Raw genomic sequence first — 20061 nt, 5'->3', positions numbered from 1 at the left:
GGAATTTTCTCACTGCCGTCTTTTATGAACAGAGTCAAAGCTTTACTCCAGAGTTTCTTCTACACGGAACAAACAACCACAAACCGCTAACAAACGCACCTGAGACCCCCGGGGCAGAAAAGAGCGCACCTGAGACCCCCGGGGCGCTGGCCCAGCCCACCCGGCACCGAACCCCACACGCTAGCTCTCACTGCGCACGCGCGCACGCACGCAAGCGCGCGTCCCACCGGTGGGCTCAAAGGTTGACAGAGGGGAGGGTGGGGGACGACAGGGGTCATGACTGGCTGCGCCCGCAAATTTTCTCACCTCGGTAAAGGGGTCCATCGCCCCAGGCTTCGCGTGTGGACTACGAGACAATGGAAACGGTGGTTCAAATTCAGGAAAAGAAAAGTGAGTCTGGGCTCAGTGTGTCTCCTGGAGAAAACAAGGAGTCAGGCACAGGAATTCTCCCACAACCAACTCTCCTCTTCCCTCAGCTCCTAGTGTCGGACTCTACCTCCTTCGGCTGTTCAAATTTGAATTTCAGCGCCCGGAGCGGCGCGCGTGCGCGCTGGTCGGGGCGGGGCGGGGCGCATCTCTCCCCGCCCCCGGCGTTTGATCACGTGGTGCAGTGAGCAAGCCGAGGTTCCCAGGGGAGGTCTTGCTCTCAACCGCTTAGGTGGGGCTGCTCCCTCCCTTCAACTGCTTCCCGGCTTAGGCCAGGGAGTCCCCTAAGGCTCACATACCCAACCCTGTTAAACCGATCCCTTCCCACCTGGCATTCGGGCATTCCCGCCTTCCTTCATTCCTAAATAAAGGATTAAGAGCCCTCGTCTTTGAGGTCCCTGGCCCTTTGGCCCTCTATAGCTTTCTCTCCGCTTGCCACTCCAATCCCTGCTGCAGGTTTGCCCTCTGAAGAGGCAGGTCTGGTAGGTTCCTGCACTCTTGGGTCCAGTGATGAACCCTTTCACATAGGGAAAACGAGGCTAAAATTAATGCACTGTGTTTAAGAATTGGTATGCAAAACGCGTCCTACTATTTTAAATCCCATCAAACTGCACAGAATTTTGGAGTTGGGAGAATTTTGAGCAGCTCTCCAGTTCCGTCCTTACTATTATCTGAGAGTGGGGGATCCAAAGACATTAGTTCGACCAAGAGAAATGAAAATCCCATTCTCAGCTCATGATCCGCTTTTCACTCTAAATCTGTGTCTCGGATGTGTTATTTATGCAGAACTAGAAATTGTAAGATATGTTACATCGTTGCTGCATTAGATTCACTTCTTGTGTGGCAAGTCTGTGCTAGGGCTTGTGAAGTCATTCTCGACTTGTTCATCTGAAAAGTAACGCCCATGTAGATTAGATGACTGTCCAACAACTGAACAAAACAAATTATTCATCTCAAATAAGATCTTTTAGCATATTTAATAAAGCTTGATCAGCATGACTAAAAAAAAATACGTCAACAGTAACATCTTTAATGTGCATCTTAATGCTGTAGATTGTAATGAACCAAATTCTCAGAGTGGGGTATGGGAGAAACTACTTGGGGGTTGGCCTCCAACAGAACTGTGACTTTAGGCTTTAAGCAAATCATTTAATGTGTCTTTTTACCTTTTGAAGGAATAATAGATTTCTTTGGAAATACAATTAAAGTTGACTATCTAGAAAAACACTCTTTCCCATCATACACTATTTTACATAAAATTTCATGAAGCACAGGTACACTGAGTTAGAAACCTGATTAAACCACTTTCTATTTTAGTTTACTCCAATATGTAACAAGAATAAACAGTCGCCCTGCCTTCCTCAGAGCGTTAGAAGCAGCAGATGAAAATAAATCCAGAAACATTCTTTTAATACTACTATTAAAGTATTATACAATACTATTCTAGTGTTACAGAATACTAATATTCTAGCACATAGTAGTATTCTGAAATATTCCTATTACAATAATTCCGTACACACACTTGAAGTAAATGGCATATGAATTTGTATTTAACTCAAAACATGCTACTTATGAATCAAAGGGGAAAGATGTTTGAATTTTTTTTCCGAGTTAACTAGACTGGAAAGGGGTGTGAGCATTTGGGATGGGCTGTGTTTGTATATGACAACACTGGGAATGAGTCATTAGAAATTTATGTAGCCGTTGTACCCTCTGGCTATAGCCTCTGTGAGCCTTAATTTCTTTGAAAATTACCTCAACTAGGTTCCCTTAAGACTAAAAGATAAATCACCTAGCACAAGTTAGCTACCCTAAACATTGAGGTTATCTTTCCTCACAATCCCGGTATAGTGTTGGTCTTTACCTTGATGTTGATGGTACTAATAGCAATCACCACAATAGTACTACTTGCTAAATGCCGGCTATGTGCCACAAAGCCCACACCCCTAGAGTACTGCAGTTGACTGCTAACTGAATGATTTTTCTCTTTTTAAAAAGTGTGTGATGACCAGGCACAGTGGCATAGTGGCTTATGTGAGTAATCCCAGCCACTTGGGCTGAGACAGGATGATGGTGCCTTTGAAGCCAGCTGGGCAACATAGTGAGACCTTCAACTCAAAAAGAATTGTTATGAAATATTTCTAGTTTACAAGATAGAAAATGGTGAATAATAAAATACAGCCAGTACCCCTAGATTTAAAAAAAAAAAAATCCCATATAGAAGTGAAGTCTCCAGTATGGCCCTCCCTAATCCTATTCACCTTCCCATTCCCCAGTGCTAAAACTGTCTAGATTCTGATGTTTATCCCTATAAAAATATGTCTACTTTTATTATTATATCTACATATATAAATATCACTGAAAGTGTTTTATATAAATTTTATCTTCATTGTTCATATCCTTTTGCAGTTTTTGGCTGAACATTATCATTTTGATATCATTGTCAAAATAGCTAAAGTTGCATTTCATTCATTTTTTTACTACTGTATTTATTATATAAAAGTACTTGCAATTTATACAATATCCATTATCTTCTCAATAGATATTCAGCTTGTTTCCAATTTGTTGTCCTAAAGGTCCCATGATGCCAGTGCATACACATGCCAAAATTTCTTTAGATTAATATACCTAAGATTTAGTAGATAATTTCAACAAATATATTTCAATATGATTACCAGATATGGAAAATAAATTGTTCTTGAAAATGGTTGCAACAATTTATACCACAGTCGGTAGTGCATGAACATGGCTATTACTCCTGTTCCTCCCAGTAATGGATTTTGTCATTCCTATCTGTGTGCATTTCTCTTATTACTAGTGGAGGCAAATTTGTGTGTTTATTGGCCTTTCAATTTTTCTTTTTTGTGATCATCAAATTTATATCCATTGCCCATTTTTTGTGGGTTTTTTTCCTTATTGATTTGTAGACTTTTTGTTAATTTGCTTACAATTTTCTTGAAAAATAAACACTTTCTTGGTTTTGTGGCTTGCAAATATCTGTTCTTCTTTTGTGACTAGGTTTTCACATTATATTTTAACTCTACAGAAATGTTTAATGTTAATTTATCAGATATTTTTTCTTTAGGTTTTGTGTATTTTATACCTCAAGAATTTCTTTCCTGAGCCGGGCACAGTGGTGCACACCTGTAATCCCAGAAGCACAGGCAGTTGAGGCAGGAAAATCACAAGTTCAAAGCCAGCCTCAGCAGCTTAGTGAGGCCCTAAACAATTCAGTGACACCGTATCTCTAAATAAAATATTAACTCTAAATAAAATATTAAAAAGGGCTGGGGATGTGACTCAGTGATTAAATACCCCGGGGTTCAGTCCCTGGTACCCCAAATAATAATAATAATAATAATAATAATAATTTCTTTCTTACCCTGAATTCATAAAAAATTCTCCCCTGTATTATCTTTTTTTTTTTTTTATGGTACTGAGGATTGAACCAAGAGGAGCTTTACCACATTCCCAGTCCTTTTTATATGTTGTTTTGAGGCAGGTTCTTGTTTAAGTTGCTTGGACCTGGATAAATTGCTGGCCTCCAATTTGCAATCCTCTTGCCTCAGCCTCCCATGTTGCTGGGATTACAGGCATTCCACTGCACCTGTGTTCTTCTAAATATTTTAAATTATAGATTTTCATGGTTTTCTCTTAAGCTACCTGATTTATTTTGTATTTTATGTGGATAATCAGTTGTCTTAGTAGCAGTTTATAAATTGTCCATTATTTTCCTCTGACCTGTTATTCTACTTTTACCACATGTTAAAACTTTTAGGGAGCTGGGGATATAACTCAGTAAAAGAGTATGTGCTTGGCATGTGCAAGTCCTTGGATTCAGTCCCCATCACACACACACAAAAAAAAATTCATGCACATGCAGATTTATGATGTTGGAACTCTTCATTCTTTTCTACTGGTGCATTTATCTATATCTTAGCCATGCTGTCTTGATTGCAAATGTTGATTTGTAGTAGAGCAAATCCAAAACTGATTTAAGTTTATTGTGTCCCTTATTCTTCCACCTGAATACAGGATCAGACTCTCAAACTCCATAAAGAAACATTTTTTGATGATGTTAGTTCTGCCTATCCATGAACAGGGTATATTTTTCCATCTTCTAAGATCTTCTTCTATTTCTCTCTTTAGGGTTCTGTAGTTTTCATTGTATAAGTCTTTCACCTCTTTTGTTAGGTTGATTCCCAAGTACTTTATTTTTTTTTTAAGATATTGTGAATGGAGTGGTTGTCCTCATTTCCATTTCAGAGGATTTGTCGCTGATATACCAAAAGTTCTCTATAGGTTTAATGCAATGCCAATCAAAATCCCAACTGCATTTCTTGTAGAAATAGAGAAAGCAATCATGAAATTCATATGGAAAAATAAAAGACCCAGAATAGCAAAAACAATGCTAAGCAGGAAGTGTGAATCAGGCGGTATAGCGATACCAGACTTCAAACTATACTACAGAGCAATAGTAACAAAAACAGCATGGTACTGGTACCAAAACAGGCGGGTGGACCAATGGTACAGAATAGAGGACACAGAAACCAATCCACAAAACTACAACTATCTTATATTTGATAAAGGGGCTAAAAGCATGCAATGGAAGAAGGAGAGCATCTTCAACAAATGGTGCTGGGAAAACTGGAAATCCATATGCAACAAAATGAAACTGAATCCCTATCTCTCGCCATGCACAAAAGTTAATTCAAAATGGATCAAGGAGCTTGATATCAAATCAGAGACACACCGCCGTCTGATAGAAGAAAAAGTCGGCTACGATCTACATACTGTGGGGTCGGGCTCCAAATTCCTCAATAGGACACCCATAGCACAAAAGTTAATAACTAGAATCAACAAATGGGACTTACTCAAACTAAAAAGTTTTTTCTCAGCAAAAGAAACAATAAGAGAGGTAAATAGGGAGCCTAAATCCTGGGAACAAATCTTTACTCCTCACACTTCAGATAGAGCCCTAATATCCAGAGTATACAAAGAACTCCAAAAATTAGACAATAAGATAACAAACAACCCAATCAACAAATGGGCCAAGGACCTGAACAGACACTTCTCAGAGGAGGACATACAATCAATCAACAAGTACATGAAAAAATGCTCACCATCTCTAGCAGTCAGAGAAATGCAAATCAAAACCACCCTAAGATACCATCTCACTCCAGTAAGATTGGCAGCCATTATGAAGTCAAACAACAACAAGTGCTGGCGAGGATGTGGGGAAAAGGGTACACTTGTACATTGCTGGTGGGACTGCAAATTGGTGCGGCCAATTTGGAAAGCAGTATGGAGATTTCTTGGAAAGCTGGGAATGGAGCCACCATTTGACCCAGCTATTCCCCTTCTTGGTCTATTCCCTAAAGACCTAAAAAGAGCATGCTACAGGGACACTGCTACATCGATGTTCATAGCAGCACAATTCACAATAGCAAGACTGTGGAACCAACCTAGATGCCCTTCAATAGACGAATGGATAAAAAAAAAATGTGGCATTTATACACAATGGAGTATTACTCTGCATTAAAAAATGACAAAATCATAGAATTTGCAGGGAAATGGATGGCATTAGAGCAGATTATGCTAAGTGAAGCTAGCCAATCCCTAAAAAACAAATGCCAAATGTCTTCTTTGATATAAGGAGAGTAACTAAGAACAGAGTAGGGACGAAGAGCATGAGAAGAAGATTAACATTAAACAGGGATGAGAGGTGGGAGGCAAAGGGAGAGAGAAGGGAAACTTCATGGAAATGGAAGGAGACCCTCAGGGTTATACAAAAGTACATACAAGAGGAAGTGAGGGGAAAGGGGAAAATAATACAAGGGGGAGAAATGAATGACAGTAGAGGGGGTAGAGAGAGAAGAGGGGAGGGGAGGGGAGGGGAGGGGAGGGGAGGGGGGATAGTAGAGGATAGGAAAGGCAGCAGAACACAACAGACACTAGTATGGCAATATGTAAAGCAATGGATGTGTAACTGATGTGATTCTGCAATCTGTATATGGGGTAAAAATGGGAGTTCATAACCCACTTGAATCAAAGTGTGAAATATAATATATCAAGAACTATGTAATGTTTTGAACAACCAACAATAAAAAATTAAATCTAAAAAAAAAAAAAAGAAACATTTTTTAAAAAACTCCCTTTCAAATTTTTAAATTATACTTGCACTGAATGTATCACATAATAAGGAAAGAATTAACATCTTGTGATATTAAATCTTCATATTTATGAGTATTATATATCTTTTTTTAAAAAATACCTTTATTTTAATAATTTATTTTTATGTGGTTCTGAGGATTGAACCCAGTGCCTCACACATGCCAGACAAGCACTTTACCACTGAGCTACAACCCTAGCCCGAGCATTGTATGTCTTTATCAATTTAGTCCTACTTTAATGTCTTACAAAAATGTTTATCCATACTTCTATAAGGATCTTTAAACTCTTGTTATATTTGTTCCTATATATTTTTGTCATTGTTGTTGCCTTTATAATCTGTATTTTTAAAATTATAGTTATAGGGCTGGAAATGTAGCTCAAAGAGCACTTGCTCTATGTATGAGGCTCTAGGTTCAATCCTCAGTGCCACAAAAAAGGGTAAAATTATAATTTTAAACTATTACTGATATATCGGAGCATAATTAATTATAGCAAGTCTAATAAATGATGTAATTAGTTTTCACAAATTTACTTGTAAAGAGGAATATTTTTTAAATATAAATTATGCAATGTTATTTCCTTGTGTGGAGCTGGTTTATGTCTTTCATTGCAATTAGAATAGTATACCATAATACTCTTAAATACCTACAAGGCCCTACATGATCTGGACCCTACCTACTTTTCCTAATAACCTAAAATCCTCCCAATATATCACAATGCCTTTTTTTTTTTTTTTTTTTTTTTTTTTAACTAGGCTCCAGCCTTAGGCCTTGCTTTCTGGTCATTAAAAAAAAAAAAAAGTGCCAAATATCTTCCTTCCTGAAGAACTTTTCACTGCTCCTCTGGGTCTACAACATCTGTTCCTTATTCTTTGAGTCTAAGCTTGCATATGCTACTTCCTCAAAGAGGACTTCTCTAATGGGTGGCCATCCCCATCCCATGTGCCCCCAGATCACTTTCCATTCTATTACTTGGACTTATTTTCTTCATTACCTTTACTACCATTTGATGTTATTTTAGTTATGTATGTTTATTTTCTTTCTCTTCCTACTAAAGTGTAAACTCTAGAAGGCAGGGACTTGTCTTATTATAGCTGTATCCCAGAACCTTCTGGGCACATGATGCAGTACATATTTATTGAATGAATGAATATAAGCATAATAATTATTCCAATTTTAGAGATGAGGAAATTGAAATACAAAGAAGTTAAGTGATTGACCTAAATCATCAAACTAGTTTTTAAATTAAAAAAATCATACAATTTCCCAAATACTAATAATTATATTATTATTATTATTATTATTATTATTATTATTATTATTAGTGCGAGGGATTGAACCCAAGGCCTCATGCATCAGAGGCAAGAACTGTACCTCCAGGCTACATCTCCAGCTGCCAAATTATTTTTTAAAATACCACATTTATTAATTTAAGAACAAATCTAAGGGTCTAAAACAGAGATAATTATAGGTTAAAGGTAATTCTGGAAATGTGGATTTGCTCCTTCTAAGACTTTTCCTTTTAAACAAAGGAAATCATCATTATTGTGTTTTACAGATAAAATTGGTAAAGTGTTTGAAAAACACTTTGATAGTTTGATAGTATCACTTCAGCAAGAACATTCTAAACACTATATACTTAATTAAAAAAATACTTTCACACATACTCTCATTTAATTGAAAAAATAAGACAATAACATAAATATTTGTATTTTTACAGGGAGGGAAAAGGCCAAGACCTAACAATACAGCAGTGGCAAGAAGGATGGAACACAAGTGCCCTACCTCAGGTTATCTGGCTGAAGGGCCACTTCTTTTACAAATTTATTATAATGAAGAAATAAGAACCATCAAAAGTTGTTACCTACATGTTATTGAAAAAAAATGTTTTGTTACAGTCTGTGCAATTAATGACATTTATTGAGCCATAGATTTTTTCCCCAAAATTTAATCAATGAAAATGTTTCAGATTCCAGAGTGAGGAAAACATTATGCTGTCTGAATATATTGGATTGCTTTTTTAAAAAAAAGTAGTGCAATTATAGGCATATCTCCTGTATTTAGTAGAATATTCCAAATATGTATACAGCTTCAATCTCTTTTTTACATTTCCCTGCAGTTAATGGGGAATATAAAAAGAAGATTTTTCAAAAAGGGAATTCATATTTAAAAAACCAAAGTAAATCCTTTCATAAATCAGAATTCTTTAATGTTCTTTTCACACCATAATTTTTATATTGATAACTTAATTTTTCCTTACCTACTTAAAGATTTTTTCACAAAACTTAATTTTTAGCTATCTCAGTAAAGTAATTCTTAAATATTGTAAAATAGCAGCAGCCAGTGTTTCTTAAATATCCAAGTCCTCTTATTGAATATTAAAAATAAAATTTATTCCATTCGATACAATAGAATGTACTGTTTGTTGAATCCCATTGACATATGTCCTCACAGTTATTGCTTTCACAGTTCAATAGTTCATCTACTCATTATTAACTCTTCCAAATGTTGGAATTCATAATATCCACTTTCACTCTTCTCTTTCCTGCTTCTTACAATCTGGTATGATCCCAAGTTGTCTGAGTTCTTTTTCTGCCATAACAGAATATCTGAGAATGGGTAATTAATAAAGAACAAAGTTTTTTGTTGTTTTGTTTTTACAGTTCTGAAGGCTGGGAAGTCCAAGGTCAAGGCACCACATCTGGTGAGGTCCTTCCTTCTATGTTACCCCTTGGCAGAAGGCAGAAGGATAAGAGAGCACATGTATGAGAAAGCAAGTGCTCAAACTTGCAGCCTCAGCCCCTTAAATCTGTCACTAATCCATTCCTGAAGGTGGAATCCTTAAAACCCAATATCTCCCAGTAGGCCCCACCTCCTAAGTTTCTAACACATGCATTTTGGAGAACACATTTAAACCAGAGCATTGTCTTCCTCAGTCCTGTCCATACCTGCACTTAGTAGGCCCTTAAGTATTATGTTAATGAATTCTCAGGAACCACAACCTCCTACACACCCTGACCTCACTTCTCTCCTACTCATTTACCTACAAGTGCATCCATACTTGGACTCTGATCAATTATTGGAAATGCCCCATCTCCAAGATTTCAAACCCCAAATCTGGCACCTCATTCTAATCTTAATTCCTCGTATCTTCTTCATTACTGTTCAGTAAACCTACAAGTCCCTCCCTCAAACCCTAACTTTTAGTCCATTCCCCTTTCCCAACTTTTAGTTGAATTAAAAAATGTTCCAGCTGTGGCTTTGTTGCCCTACCCACTGTTAATCCTGACCTCTCACACTACCCTTTTCTATGAAACCACATGCAAAGCAACTTAACCACATTAGCTGAAAATAAGGCCAAGGAAAATGGAGTTTAAAAATATAAGGACTGGCATGGAATTTATAGATTACCTAATCCAGTCCCTTAGAATAGTAGATAAGACTATGACCAGACTAAGATTTCCAAGTCTTGCCATTGGTCCTTCCCAGGTGTGTTAGCTAACTATCTAATACCATAATAAATACCTGAGATAATGCTGATGCACACTTGTAATTGGTGATTTGGGAGGCTGAGGCAAGAGGATTGCAAGTTCAAGGACAGCCCCAGCAAATTATCAAGGCCCAAAGCAATTTAGTGAGATCCTGTCTCAAAATAAAAAGTACTGAGGATGTAGCTAAGTCGTTAAGTCCCCCTGGGTTCAGTCCCTGGCACCAAAAAATAAAATAAATAATTTTATGGTCTCATACCACATCTGAGAATTAGCACTACCCATTTGTGGCTTCTGATCACACTTGGAATAAAGTCTAAAATCCTTTCCTGACCCATGTCTACCTCTTGGATCTTTTCTTTTAACACTTTTCCCCAGCTTAGTGAACTTCAACCACACCAACTGTTTTAGTTTATTTTCTATTACTATAATGAGCCTGGCCCATGTCTACCTCTCAGATCAATTTTTCCTAACACTTTTCCCCAGCTTAGTGAACTTCAACCATACCAACTATGATTGTTTATTTTCTATTTGTTGTATTGTTTTCAACCATGCTAACTATGGTTAGTTTGTTTTCTATTACTATAATGAGATATCTGAGACAGGCTAGTTTAGAAAGAAAAGAGGTTTTTGTAGCTCACACTTTCTGGAGGTTCAAGGGTATCCTGATGGTATTAGCTTCGCTTTGCTGAGGATCTCATGGTAAGTGGCACCACAATGACAGGAACATGTGTAGGAGGGGAATATCTCATCAATAGAAATAAGCCAGAGAGGCTGGGGAGACACCAGGCTTTTTCTTTCGTAACAACTCTCTCTCAACCATTCAGAAGTCCCATGAGAACTACCTTAATGCCTTCTAAGGGTGCTAAGGGCCTCCCACCAGATACCACCTCTTAAAGGTTTCATATCATCTTCTAGCACTGCCACACTAAGGACCAAGCCTACAACATAAGAACCTTTGGGGGACATAATCAAACAGCATCCACACCATAGCACTGACCTTCATTTGGCTCTAGGATCATGCCAAGATCATTCCTTTTGTCTTTGCAATGCTCTCTTCCTAGAATACTCATTCCCTAGAAGTCTCTATGATTGAGTCTTTGTCTTCTTTTTAACTTATAAACAACAGGAACTTATTTCTCATAGTTCTAGAAGTTGGGAAGTACAGGATCAACCTGCCAACAGATTTGGTATCTGATGAGGGGCCTCTTTTTTTTTTCCTTACAGAACTATCTTTTCTTTTTAATTGGTGCATTATAGTTGTACATAATGATGGGATTTGTTATTACGTATGTATTTTACACAAAATAACAATGTAATTTGGCCAATATCACTCCCCAGCCCTTCCCTCCCTCCTCCCTCCCCTCTTTCCATCTCCTGGTCCCTTCCTCTACTGATCTCCATATTTCCCCTTTGATTTTCATTAGATTCATGCCCCCGCTTCACATTTGTTTTCCTTTTTCCTCTCTAGCTTCCACATAGGAGAGAAAACATGTGACCCTTGACCTTTTCTTAACATAATAGTCTCAAGATCCATCCATTTTCCTCCAAATGACAAAATTTCATTCTTCTTTATGGTTGAATAAGACTTCATTGTGTATATATTCCAGCTTTTCTTTATCCATTCATTCATTGATGAACACCCAGGCTGGTTCCTCTCAGCCCAAAAGCCACTTCTTCAAGGAGGCCTTTCCTGGGAACTGTTACTCCAAGTTACCATCTAGCATACTTTTCTGACTTACTGAACCTGTCGGTATCTAAAATCACATTGTTTTGTTAACCTGACCATTGTTTGTTTATCCCACTACAACATAAACATAAGTTCCAAGTGAACTGGGAATCTCATTTACTCACCATAACATCCCTGTTGTATGTGCTCAAGGGCTGATTGGTGTATCTACATCATGTTTACATATATATGTAAACACTTCTAGAAAGTTCTTTATAGGTAGGTATCATGTCTTTTTCATCATCTTTTTGCCTTGTAGAAAATAGGAGCTTAATATTTTAACAATAGTGTAATGTCTTTATATTGGAGTACATTAATGGACATCTTAGTTTCTTCAAAATATAATTAAGGACTTTTTTAGCTAATTAAAACAGTATCCTTCCTCCCTCTAATCATTTACAACAAAGCATCCCATCAAAACAAATCACCATTTGCCAGGAATCTGGTGCTGTTCTAACCATTTTCATTGAGGTAAAAAGGCAGAGATGGTTTCACAAAGCATTCTTTTATTTAGTTTTCTCTTGATGCTTTTTATTTTCCTGAATATAGACTTACTGAAAACATTCTTTTCTCTTTTTTTAATGTTAATGACTTTTTAAAAAAAAATCTTTATTTTTATGTGTTGCTGAGGATCAAACCCAGTGCCTCACGTGTGCAAGGCGAGCGCTCTCACTCTGAGCCACAATCCCAGCCCCTCTTTTCTCTTGATACAGCATCCTGAAAGCAAACTTTACTGAAAGCAAACAAACAAAAATGCCAAGGAAAAATCAATTCTACCAACTATTCCCTGGATTCCTTTTCTTTTCCTTTTTTTAAATGTTTGCCCTAAGCATTCTGTAAATCCTTGTTAGAATCTGCAATATTGCAACTGTCCTTTTGTAATATCAGACTGCAGATTAATTTCCTCATTCATACATTTTCAACAGGAAAGGTTCTATGTTGCTTTCAATAGAATAGGAAGAAAAAGTCAAAAGTGTTTTCTAGAAGCTTCACCTGGCCCTTTTAAACTCATCTGAAATGTAAAAATAAATATCATTTCAATGTTCTAATTTCTTTTTAGTTACTAAGATAATGAGCTCTTCTCCAGAAATTATAAACATTCTCAGTTGAAAGTATAATATGTACTTGTTCTCCCAACAAAGTGAATTTCTGTCATGAAAAGTGCAATATTTGACCTATTTTCTTCAGTTGAAAAAGCAGGTGTCTAGTCTTCATCTTTACTTTCTAGTCTTGATCTTTACTTTCTCAACTATGGCAAATGATCAAACCTCTTCTGAGAGTTAAACTGCATCATATTGATCTTTTCTTAAAAAAGAAAACATTATTCTCTTATTATAGATATAGTTTAATCAGCTTTTTCATACTGAAACTCCATCAATTAATTTATGAATAAAAAGTAAATTAAGTGGTTGGACACAGTGGTACATGCCTGTAATCCCAGTGACTAGGGAGGCTAAGGCAGGAGGATGACAAGTTTAAGCTGAGCCTGGGCAACTTACTGAGACCCTGTCTCAAAATAAAAAATAAAAAGGGCTGTGGATGTAGCTCAGTGGAAAAGTGCTATTATTCAACTCCCAGAACCATAAATAAGTAAATAAAATGTTTGTCAACAACATATACCATTGATCCTACTCTGTGGCATGTAAAAAAATACACAGATTAATATAAGTAGTTAATTAAACCAAAATTACAGAATAAGAAAAATAAACCCTTTACCATAACAAAATCCCACCACACTCAAATGAACAATATTTCTATCTAAGCACCTATTTTTCCGTGCTTTTTAAATCTAAAATTGACTGGAAATAATCATTACAGATATTCAGAAATCCACAATACAATGTTGCTATTGTACATAAAAACAACCATAAAAGGAAAGTGAGTATATTTCAGTAGGATAACTACAAAGACATTCTTGGTTATTGTTTGAAATTTTAAATGTAGTAATACTTTTTAAAGGATAAAAGGCATCCTTAGGGTCAACATAAACTATTAGAGGCAGTTTAAATAACCCTTAATTTTATAATCAGTGCTTTGAAAATGGAGGAATAACTGATAATCAAATCAGTCATTTTGTCTCAATATTAATGTTTCATGTTGAAACAGGTATCAAAGGAAGTTTCTCAGAAAGATGGAATTGTTCATTGTTCTGGTGGTATGCAAAAACAATGCTGACTCAAAAGCAGCCAACTGGACAGCTGCAGATGCTGTACCCAATGCAAATACTAAGCAGGCACAGCACGAATCAATAATTAACAAAGCAGATGCACAAGCTTGATGAGGATGAATAATTATATAGCTGGGAACAGTGAATGGAGCTGGTAACAGTGCTAGTTTTATAAGAAATTGGACAGACTCTTTGTATTCATGCATTTGTTTGCAAGAGTGCTTGAATAATACATGTGAAATATATTTTTTAAAAGTTTCAATTATACTGATATATACCTTTCTAAGGTACGTATCACCAAAGATACTTAGAAATCAAAATGATCCAGAAGAAAATATTGGTAGAGTAAGCATAAAATGATTATAAAGTATGAAATAATATTCTAAGTGGGCTAAATACAGCAACATCAAATTTGTTTATTTTTGGAATTCTTAAGTATAATAAAAATTGAAGATGTAGGTATACATCACTGTCTAACTTTATGTGTGTGTGTGTGTGTATATATATATATACATAAACATATAAAATCTGTACTAGTCCATATATTCCTTGAAGATAGGCATCATGTCTCTCAATGTACTCTACAAACAGGCATCATGTCTCTCAATGTACTCTACAAACACTGAGCTCAGTATCTTGTATGTAAATACCCATGGAATGAAGAAAATACACATCTTAGTTACTTTAAAAGATAATGAAAACAGGGCTGGGTATGTATCTCAGTTATAGAACATTTGCCTGGTATGTGCAAGGCCCTAGGTGGATCCCTAGCACTGATAAAAAGGCTAGTAAAATATAATTAAAATTGCCAGGTGCAATTGCAGTGGTGCCTGCCTGTAATCCCAGCAGCTCAGGAGGCTGAGACAGGAGAATCACGGGTTCAAAGCCAGCCTCAGCAATTTAGCAAGACATTAAGCAACTCAGTGAAACCCTGTCTCTAAATAAAATACAAAATATGGTAGGGGATGTGGCTCAGTGGTTGAGTGCCCCTGAGTTCAATTTCCATCATTCATATATATATTTATTTATTTATATATTTGACAGTATGACAATCATATTTGTCAATTTGACAATCATATTTTCAAATATATACATATATGTGTGTGTATATATATATATATATATATATATATATATATATATATATATATATATATATTTGACAATATGATTAGGCACTTTGGTAAAAGCATACAGAGTGAACTCTCTGCACATACCACTGACTTGGTAAAATCCTTTAGGAGGCTCTTTTTGAGAAATTGTTCTTAAACTTCAGTGATTTTTTTTCTTTTAAAAATATATTGGTAGTTCATTATGTAAATAATTTATAGGAGAGGAATTGTACAGTTCTATCAAAAATGCCCAAAGGACATTTGACAATATTCACAAAGGATTAAATGTACTTTCCCAAACTTTATCAAGTTTTTAATCAAGACTACTTACAAAAAAACCAAACAGCATATTAAAGGGTAGATCCTATGAATGTCATTTTAATTAAGTCTGAATTAAAGATCTGAAGCAAAGGTAAGGCACACTTTGTATCATCATCCAACATTGAAATATTTGCTAAGTGAAAAAAGAGCCCCCAAACTGAATAATTTATGTAAATGTTGGAAATTAAAATAGTATAGAAAGTTCATGAGACCCTACTTAAACTGTTTAATAAGAATTTGATCATGTGGCTATATCTGATGGATGTAAAAATCAGTAACTTTTCTCTGTATAATCAGAAGTACAAACATTCTTATAAATCTTTTTTTATATATGTTTTCTTTTGGGGGGGTGGGGTACCAGGGATTGAACTCAGAGGCATTAGACCACTGAGCCACATGTCCAGCCCTATTTTGTATTATTTAGCGACAGGGTCTCACTGAGTTGCTTAGTGCATCACCATTGCTGAAGCTAGCTTTGAACTCGAGATCCTCCTGTCTCAGCCTCCGGTGTCAGTGGGATTACAGGTATGTGCCACCACACCTGGCCATTCTTATAAACTTTTAACTGACAATAATAATGAAGTTATAAAAGACCAAGAAAAATATTTAACAGGAAACAACAAAGGCAAAAAAAAAACTTCAGTGATTTTTAAAAGCTAGAAATATGAAAGATAATAGAGATATTTATAACAAATTTGGAAAAACAAGTTTTAGTGTTTTAAGCGTATAAGGAAGCTGGCAGCACTGTTCATTTACAACCCTTTGCCTAAGGCTGTATGTTGCAAGAATAACAGTTCATGTAAATGCTAAGGATTCATTGCTTGTTACTAAAGTAAGTGCTTTACCTCAAAGCAGACTTTTTTCATCCACAGGAATGTTTGATATCACTCTTATTTTGTTTGAGTTTTCATTGACAATGCATACACTTTCTATTGTCCACTTATTCATTGATTCACAAATATTTGACTATCTACTATGTGCCAGGCAGGGAATACAGCGCTGAACAAACAAAAATCACTGCACTTCTGCATGAGGTCCTGAGTTCAGTCCCCAGCATACAAAATCTATCAATTAGTTTATGGCCATACCACCCTGAACTTGCTTGATCTCATCTGACTTCAGAAGCTAAGAAGGGTCAGGCCTGATTAGTACTAGAATGGGAGACCAAAAATCTATCAATCAATCATTGAACTTGTGATAATTTTATTCTAGGAATGGATATGGATGATAATCAAGATATACCAGTAAAAGATACAATAAATTAGATAATGTTAAGCAAGTGCCAAAGAAAAAATAAAGCAGAAAAAGGTAATACAAAATATCAGAAAGATGTTGAATTGTAAATAGAGTGTCCAGAAAAGTCCTCACGGAATGATGATATTTGGATTAAGTTCTGAAGGAAGTGTGGGAGCTAGTCCTGTAGATAGCTGTGGGAAGAGCATCCCAGGCAGGAAAAATCCCATGTTACAAAACCTCCAAGTGAAACAGTGCCTGATATAGTTGAGGAGTATGAACGAGAGGGCTGGGAAGAGTACTGGAGGTGGAGATCAAAGAGATGACTGGAGGCTAGGTCACAAAGGACTTCAAAGACTTTGAAGGGTTTTGAGCAGAGGAGTGACAGAATCTTACTTTTGACCAAAGCCCCTCTGGTCACTGGGGTTTGAGAATATAGAGTTAAAAAGGGTAAGGTGGGATAGGGAGATCATCTCAGAAGTTCTAACTAGAATCCAGGTCAGAGATGCTCCTGGTTTGAAGCAGAGTGGTAGCAAGTAGATGGATTCTGGATGTATTCTGGATATAAAATTCATGTTTTTGTCCCTGACAGAATAGGATTTGAGGTTATCCCATATTTGTGATACAATTAAATTTTCACTATTCTTTCCTAAGTAATGAAAAAAAACTCTCACAAATTCTGTAATTCTGAGAGTATCTCACTCCTGATACTGAAATTCCTTTTGTTCCTGAGTTTGAAACACCTCAATTATTTTCAAATCCTACCTTAATCTTGAGGAAAGGCAAAGAAAAACTGTGGTTCTCTGAATATCAACTACCAGCACTATCTTCTTAGCTCCTCATGACTGTAAGCTTGGCCAGGCTTTTCATTTCCCTTGATGTTCCTCAAAACCTGGCACAGAATCCTGCACACATTAGTCTCTCAAAAAATGTTCATTGAATGGTACAGTCTTCATATTTTGTACAACTACTATAAAAGACTTTCTACCAGGCATGGTGGCACATGCCTGCAATCCCTCTTGACTAACTCAGGAGGTTAGTCAAATTCCAGGTCAGCCTACTAAACTGAGTGAGATACTGTCTCAAAATAAAAATTTAAAAGGCTGAAGATGTAGTTCAGTGGTAGAACACCAATAAGTCCAATTCCTGGTACCACAAGAAAAGAAGATTAAAATTTCACATTCCTTAAGGTTAAAATGAATGCAGTCCTCTTATCCACTGTTTTACTTTCCACAGTTTGAGTTTCCTGTGGTCTACTGAAATCTGAAAACATTAAATGGAAAATTCCAGAAATTAATTTATGTTTTAAATCATATGAAACATTCCTTTATCCAGCAGATCCATGCTGAATACACTACCCACCCATTGGTAGCTGTTTTGGTTATCAGATCACCTTCTTGGTATTGCAGTGCTTGTGTTCATGTAACCCTTATTTAACTTATTTAAATAGTGATGTTTGCAATTTTGTTACATTGTTCTATTAAATTACTAGTTCTTGATATTAATCTCTTACTTGCTCAATTTGTAAACTGCATCCCATATGTATGTTGTGTGTGTGTGTGTGTGTGTGTGTGTGTGTGTGTACAGGAAAAGAACAGTATATAGTTTGGTGTTATCCATGGTTTCAGGTAACCAACCACTGGGGGTCTGGGAAAGTATCCCCTGTAGGTAAGAAAGGCCATTGTAATAAACTGAAGAGTAACATCCAGTCCCATCAATTGCACAATCACAAGTTAAAATTGGTATTGAGGACAAGTATGCTGGAGTACTGTGAACTGGATGTTTTTGAACCTCTTGCATCTTCATTCTTACCAGTTGTTTCAGTTTTCTCACGCCATGTAAATTAACTTGAAGGGCAGAGGAGATTGAATTTGCAATTCACAGGGCTGATATCAGCTACCGTTATCTAGGAGTCATCACGGAGTTAAGCTTCCTTGAACTGCGAACTTCCTTGGGGAACAATCCGTCAAAATGCTTGCATCCTATTGGCCAGAGACTCGGTCGCAGGCATCGCTCGTCACCCCTCGCGACGCGGGCCTGCGCTGTGCGCACCGGGAGTTGTAGTTGCCTTTTCTCTCACTCCCGGAGAGCCTGGCCTCTGTCTCACCAGCGCCCCAAGAGGCGCGCAGGCTCGGTGAAGCGCAGTATGCGCGGACCGCGGGGAACGTTTCCTAGCAACTGGGGGAGGTGCGACGTCATGGTGGCGGGTTCCGACAGCCGCTGCCACTGTAGAACCGCCGAGTGCACCTTCCAGTCCTTGCGGTCGGAGGTAGCGCTACTCGCTGCCCTGTGTCCGCACGTTTTCGTCTTCCCATACAGTCTTATCCCACTCCTGGTCGCTGAAAACAACCTCTTGCGCGCCTCCGCCGCTGAGGCCCGGACCGGTGGAGGTCCCCGGCCTCGGTGGGACGATGCTTGAGTCCATTCGCGTGACGGGTGAGTGCAGGGCAGCGCCAATCCTGGGTGCTGGCGCGGTCGGCCACTGCCCGTCCAGGCACCGAAGGCACGGCTTGTCGGGGTCCAGGCTGTCTGGGTGCGAGGTAACTGTAGGATGTGGGCTCGGCTCGCGGTGCAGCGACTGGAGCCCGCGCCCAGAACAGTGCGGACAGGAGGAGCTCGCTCTACACAAGTGGAGTGAAACCAGAAAACGGGCCCATTTCCTTTTGTCACTTATAATCAGTAAGCACAAACCGTGGAATCTAATGTAATAGACCAGTTACTTGTCCTACAGATGTACAGCCTAAGTATTGTTTAATCCTATTCCAAAGCATACTAATGTATAATTAGGCTTTATAATTTTCTAGAATGTTCAGAAAAATCAGAGCTAAGCAAAAGAATACATCGGTATATTTCAGAAGTATACTGGGTTTATTTTTGTTTATTTTTATTTTTTAAACGCTGAGAATGTTTTGAGTCCATATTATTAATAAGCATAAAGCTTGGTGTTTAGGTTCCAGGCCTAAAAGTTTACTTGCCATTGATTATTTTTAAATAGCTATACAGATTAGCCATTTTAACAGAGTTTCATAGCATTAAAATAATTTCTTAGGTCATTTCACTAGCATTTGATTCTGCAAGAAAACATTTCTGCAAGCAAGACAGGTCTCATGATGAATTACATAGTAAAGAGAAATACTTAATCCCCAAACTGGTATCAAAATAAGGCCAGAATTTTTAACTTTAAGGCATTGCAGTACCTAGTCATCTTTTTCTGTGAGTTTTTTAGTTGAAAAACTGAATTCCTTTCCAGTGAAAATATTTATGATCTTAATTTTATACTACTTAATTTAATATTCAGTGTTATAAAATATAGAGCTGATTTTGATGCAGTCATGATATTGCTGCAATTTATATCATTGTTATGTTGACAGGAAGCATAGACAGTTACAGGAGCTAAGATATGAGGCTAGTG

At 37.2% G+C, this 20061-nt stretch overlaps 2 protein-coding genes across 5 annotated transcripts in view; one reads left to right on the top strand and one right to left on the bottom strand.

Annotated features, from left to right (window-relative positions):
* Window positions 1-491, bottom strand: part of Anln (anillin, actin binding protein) — a 59734-nt gene extending 59243 nt beyond the window's left edge. For both annotated transcript variants that reach the window (XM_071608451.1, XM_027939672.2), the window contains exon 1: window positions 307-491. In XM_071608451.1, coding sequence (XP_071464552.1) covers window positions 307-324 — 18 coding nt within the window. In that variant the 5' untranslated portion in view covers window positions 325-491. The remainder of the gene's footprint in view (window positions 1-306) is intronic.
* An 18333-nt stretch (window positions 492-18824) lies between these two features.
* Matcap2 (microtubule associated tyrosine carboxypeptidase 2) overlaps window positions 18825-20061 on the top strand; it is a 44845-nt gene continuing 43608 nt past the window's right edge. For all 3 annotated transcript variants that reach the window (XM_071614021.1, XM_027939685.3, XM_071614017.1), the window contains exon 1: window positions 18825-19085. Coding sequence is in view for 2 of the 3 variants with exons in the window: in XM_027939685.3 (XP_027795486.2) it covers window positions 19061-19085 (25 nt within the window). In the remaining variant the exon portion in view is untranslated. The remainder of the gene's footprint in view (window positions 19086-20061) is intronic.

The sequence above is a fragment of the Marmota flaviventris genome, chromosome 1 (genome assembly GCF_047511675.1).
Source record: "Marmota flaviventris isolate mMarFla1 chromosome 1, mMarFla1.hap1, whole genome shotgun sequence".
NCBI lineage: Eukaryota > Metazoa > Chordata > Mammalia > Rodentia > Sciuridae > Marmota > Marmota flaviventris.
Note: the sequence above shows the minus strand (reverse complement) of the source record. Positions and strands in the feature narration are given on the sequence as shown.